Below are 4,917 nucleotides of genomic sequence, written 5' to 3'. Positions count from 1 at the left end.
CAAAAGTGACATGTTAATGGAAATAAATAAACTTTAGTGTGTTCACTATCATTGAACTACCAAAAAAGCAACGTTATAGTAAAGAAACATGTTGTTTTTGACTTCTATACAACAATCATATCATTTTGGTCATTGAAAAATCAAACCTAATAACACATGAATTAATTAATCCACGAAGAAAGATATGTACCACCTACCACTACATCGAAGGAAGAGAGAGATGTGGTTGATAGGCCACCACCACATAAGAATATAAGATAAAGCGAATAGAAAATCCAAAATTCATAAATTCTCTCTTTCATTGTTTACTTTTCTCATAAGTGACATATGGTCCAAATATTCACAATTGAACTCACCAAATCTTTCGTCCACATTTAGAAATTATTCCATACCTTTTACACGCATACAATCAAATACGTTCATCTTTTAACCATTTCAATCGATATCATATATCAATCATATCAATCATATCACATGCATGAACAAGTTATCTTTTGAACAAGATTAAACTAAAATTAAGGTAACTAATGCAAATGATATAGGACATGGTGCTATACAATAAGCTATATAGATACAACTTACAACATACATGATACAACAACAATAGATGTATTCTTATTTCCATCTATATACACCAATATATAGGTGCATAATATTATTCGAGTATTTCTCATATTTTAATTCAACCTTCACTTTCTTCTCCTTCCCTTCACATATCATTTACATAAGCATATGACATACCTATGCTTAAATTTGTGTTACAGCTTTTGTTTATGTGGACATATACATTTTGCATGATGATCCGAAAGTGACTGAAAAAAAATAAAAATAAAGTCAAAATTAGAAATGTTGGCAAATTAATGAATTATGTTAAAATTTTGAAGGGAATACCTCGGCTTCTTTTTGAAGTTCTTTGATGTAGTCAACAGCCAAATCCAACATGTCTGCTGTGTTTGTTTGCTACAAATATCAAATATCAAAGCTTTAATTGCATCCATTCGAAAATCAAAAAAAAAAAAAAAAATGTGAGACTTTGAACATTAATCTTACTTTGTCCATATTTGGGACAAGCTCTTGTAGCTTCCTCATTCTTTCACTTATTCGCGTTCTTCTTACCTAAATATATCAAAAAAAATGGGTATGCACTTATATAAATTAGAATATATCAAGAGCCCTTAAAACCCAAAACCCTAAATCAAAAAGGTCTAGTGTTTGAGTGTCAGAAGTATAGGGTGGGAGTTTTAATTCCAATCAAGATTGACCTTTATGTGAGCCACCTAGCAAGCTACTATTTTGCTTAATTTAGATCAGTATGGGCCAACTTAAGGGTTGTTGGAACTTGAAATATTAATAGTGTATTTGGTTGTGGAAAATTTTACAGTTTTCCATAAAAAATGAAAATGAAAATTTTGAAAACGTGTTTGGTTGATTAAGTTTTCAAAAAATTTCCAAGAAAATGAAATTTTTTTATTTTCCAAATTGTACTTAAACCAGAAAGTGATTTTTACAGTTTTCCAAAAATTTCTAAAATGGAAAATGAAAAGTCCACCGGTTTCACCCTAACGCGTTTTCTAAATATTTAATTGAAAATCGAAAATGAAAACTCAACTCTATTTTATAAAAACATTTTTTTTGAAAATGAAAACAGTTTTCTACAACACGACGCACCTAAGAGTCCGTTTGGTCGTGGAAAATTTTCAAATCAAAACAAAAATTTTGAAAACGCGTTTAGTTTATTTACTTTTCAAATTTTTTCCAAGAAAACGAAAACTTTTCGTTTTCCAAACTCTACGTAAAATTAGAAATCTGATTTTTACAGTTTTCCAAATTGTTAAAATGGAAAACGAAAATAAAAAATTTTCAAAATTTCAAAAACCAAACACGTTTTCCAAAATTTTCATTGAAAACTCAACTCTATTTTCTGAAAACGTTTTCTAGAAAAATAAAAAACAATTTTCCACAATCAAACACACCTTAAACCTTTTTAAAAACCCTAAACCTCAAAAGACCAAGATCCCACCATCAAATTAAACGAGTAATTTTGCAAGAATATTTACTCTCTCCGCAATACTTCTAGGGTGAGTAGCACAACCCCTTTTCGCTCTACTCCTTAAAGGCACCGAATCTTGAAATTGCAAAATCTTATCCATCGCAGACAACTCGGCTGTACTTGTAGGCAAACTCAAGTGATGAACAAGTGTAGTAGGAGCACGAATTCTCCCAACATCATTCTAATAATCACAAGATTAATTAATATTTAATAGTCATGTTAAAAATGTTACATATCTTCAATGATTATATATTTATATTCCATTATACCTGGTTTTGGGATGAGTTTAAGCTTGATAACTTGTTGTGATCACTTTCTTCAAGTTCTTTCAAGAAACTATCGGATAAAATATCCGAATCATCCCAAGAACCATTTTGGTATCCAGTGACATAATCTTCATCCTTTAAACGATTTTTCATTTCCATAATTTTTCCCTCGTTTTCAGGGATTCTAGGGAGTATGCCAGATGACGTATGTGAATTACCAGAAAACCCCATTTCGTTTTTCAATCTTTTTGTTGATGTGAGCAATGAATTTTGTACATTGCTCCTACTAGATCTAAAGTCATCCATGGATCTCATCACAGGGTAACCTATGAATGAATTAGTAATATGAAAAGATTTAATTAAAGTTCTTGAAAACTGTTCATGAAGACAAGAGTGGTACATAACAACATGTAATACCTTATTAGTCAAATTCCACTATGATTATAATAAATATAACGATAACACTCCACTTGCAGCTTATATATGTAGACTTTCCAAATCAAGAATAATAAGATAAATCATCTCTACAAGCTAATGGCTTTTGTTGGAAAGTTGAGAAGATGTAAGCATCAACATCATATCATGTTAACTATTTTGAAGTACATGGACAACATACCCAGATATTAGCGACTTTGCTTTTTCTACCATAAATTCTACGTATTGGGTGTTCTTAAAAAAAGTAATGTTGTTGCCAAATAGAAGATGCAAAAAAAGATTCCAAGATTTTGCCCTAAATAGTAATTTGGAAAATCATAAGTTTAGCAATTAATTGTCGTTACTACCAAAAGAAGGATCTGTACTGGAAGACAAAGATCGCTGAGTAACAACTAACAACTTGTATGCAATTATTGCTTCAGGTTTATTGTATTCATGGGGTTTTTTTGATACAGAAATCAAGGGAAAATAATCAAATATAGAAAATACCGTTGTCGATATCAAGGTGAGCGAAAAAACCGGCGGGAGAGCTACTCTGACGGAGGAGATTGGTGGGGAGATTCATCGTCGGTAAGGATTCATCCATGGCGGAGCTACGGCTAGACACATCCCGGTTAATATGATCCGTTTGAGGTTGAAATTGGTTTTGATAAATCATTGGTTGCTGCTGCTGTTGCTGGAGTGATTCTGAATAAACCCCTTCTTGTTCTTGCTTCACGGAATCCATGAACTGCGATTCATATCCCCCAATTTGATTCATAATTTGTTGAGAAGTTGAATCACCACCACTACCAGCAACAACAGCGGTGGTGGAGGACGTGAATCTCGACAAAATCTGATCCGTTTCGGCGCTTGAGACCCGAGGATTGAAAAACGGGTCACTATCGTCGTCTCCATATATTCCATTGCTAATCAAATTGGAGAAATACGAACTCGGTGCGGATCGGTATCGGGTCAAACCAGAGTTCATGTTCTGTTGCGGTTGCTGCAGCTGCTGCTGATGATGATGATGGTGATGGAGATCTGAATCCATTATTGCCCTAAAAACAGTAAATCTTGGATAATTTCTGGTAGAACAAACAAGCAGAAAGTCAAAGCTGCTTCTTAAATAAATAAACCTAACTTGACTTCAATCCTTCAATTGAAAGTTGAAACAACTATAGTGATGTAGACTCGAATCATCGCTGTCCACACCATAAAAAAAAAAAAGAAAAAAGTACAAAAATAGAAAAAGAAAACTGCTTAAAATAGCATCACATGATGTTGAGTGTGGAATTACAATAAGAAGGGGATAAAATTATGAATGGATAAAGAAAGGGGTTTTGAGGAAGAAGAAGAAGAGGATGAGGGGAAGAAAGCAGGGGAGATTGGAGTAATTGAAGTCAGTGGGATGCAGCCAATGAGAAGTGAGGTAGCCACCATTGATGATTATGAAAAATGGTGGTCATCGGTTTGACACTTTGTGCCAAGTGCCAGGTGAGATTTGCTATTGCCACACGCATGTGAATTGTGTTGGGAAACGGGGTCAATGCTTGCCATTCGTACAAACTTACGCTATTACTGTTTTACGGTTCAACCATATTCAACAATGATTATCTAGAATTTTTTATTTTTGAGAAAGCTGAAATAAAATTATAATATTTTGGATATGTTTGTGAATTAATTTCAAATTAAAGTATGTTAATAAAGAATTGACAGATTGCCGGTTAAAACTTCGGAATAAATTTTTATGATTGGTTTCACATCTTGTTTTTTTTCATTAATTGATCAAAATTTTAGGGTTTTTTTTTTAAAGATTATGTTATTATTTTTTTTAATCCATGTTGAGGTTTTTTAAGCTCTATGGTCTATTCATCATAGTTTTCTAGCCTTTTTGTAGGTGTTAACCCAAAAGTGACCCTGTGCCAAAGATTAATACTTTAGCTGCTAACCAAAGGGTGTTATAACAGAAGTTATGAATAGATCTGAAAAGTGTTGATATCAGAAGGAGATGCGAAATTCAGAAGTGGTTGACTTTTGATTTGTCTTTTAGTTATGTTCAATTGTAATGATTTTTGGATAGTGACTAGATTATTTAGTCATTTCATTATCTTTTATGAGAACTTATTTACCATTTTGCCATCATTTTATGGCTATAAAAAGGGGATCCGGAATGTGGTTCTCGTT

At 32.6% G+C, this 4,917-nt stretch overlaps 1 protein-coding gene across 2 annotated transcripts; it reads right to left on the bottom strand.

The window, feature by feature from the left end:
• Window positions 1-504: 504 nt before the first annotated feature.
• Window positions 505-4,226, bottom strand: LOC145000696 (transcription factor bHLH130-like). 2 transcript variants are annotated; one of them, XM_078959957.1, is made up of 6 exons: window positions 3,241-4,221; window positions 2,320-2,642; window positions 2,058-2,231; window positions 1,051-1,116; window positions 892-960; window positions 505-812 (listed from the first exon to the last, which is right to left on the bottom strand). In XM_078959957.1, the coding sequence occupies exons 1-6, from the start codon at window positions 3,782-3,784 to the stop codon at window positions 759-761; spliced, it is 1,230 nt and encodes a 409-aa protein (XP_078816083.1). In that variant the 5' UTR covers window positions 3,785-4,221; the 3' UTR covers window positions 505-758. The 2 variants fall into 2 exon arrangements, with proteins under 2 accessions (XP_078816083.1, XP_078816084.1); XM_078959958.1 differs by lacking the exons at window positions 505-812; window positions 892-960 and having other exon boundaries at window positions 2,021-2,231; window positions 3,241-4,226.
• Between the last annotated feature and the right edge of the window lie 691 nt (window positions 4,227-4,917).

This window comes from Lactuca saligna, chromosome 6 (assembly GCF_052625555.1).
Source record: "Lactuca saligna cultivar CGN05327 chromosome 6, ASM5262555v1, whole genome shotgun sequence".
NCBI classification, from domain to species: Eukaryota; Viridiplantae; Streptophyta; class Magnoliopsida; order Asterales; family Asteraceae; genus Lactuca; species Lactuca saligna.
This window is presented reverse-complemented; position numbering and strand designations above follow the sequence as displayed.

What these genes read in the sequence shown, in the direction of transcription:
- LOC145000696 (XM_078959957.1), bottom strand. Translation starts at nt 3,784, where the DNA reads ATGGATTCAGATCTCCATCACCATCATCATCATCAGCAGCAGCTGCAG. An exon ending in TCACCTTGATATCGACAACG is followed by an intron (nt 2,643 to 3,240) that starts GTATTTTCTATA and finishes ATTCATTCATAG; the next exon opens with GTTACCCTGTGATGAGATCC. An exon ending in CTAGAAGTATTGCGGAGAGA is followed by an intron (nt 1,117 to 2,057) that starts GTAAATATTCTT and finishes TGATATATTTAG; the next exon opens with GTAAGAAGAACGCGAATAAG.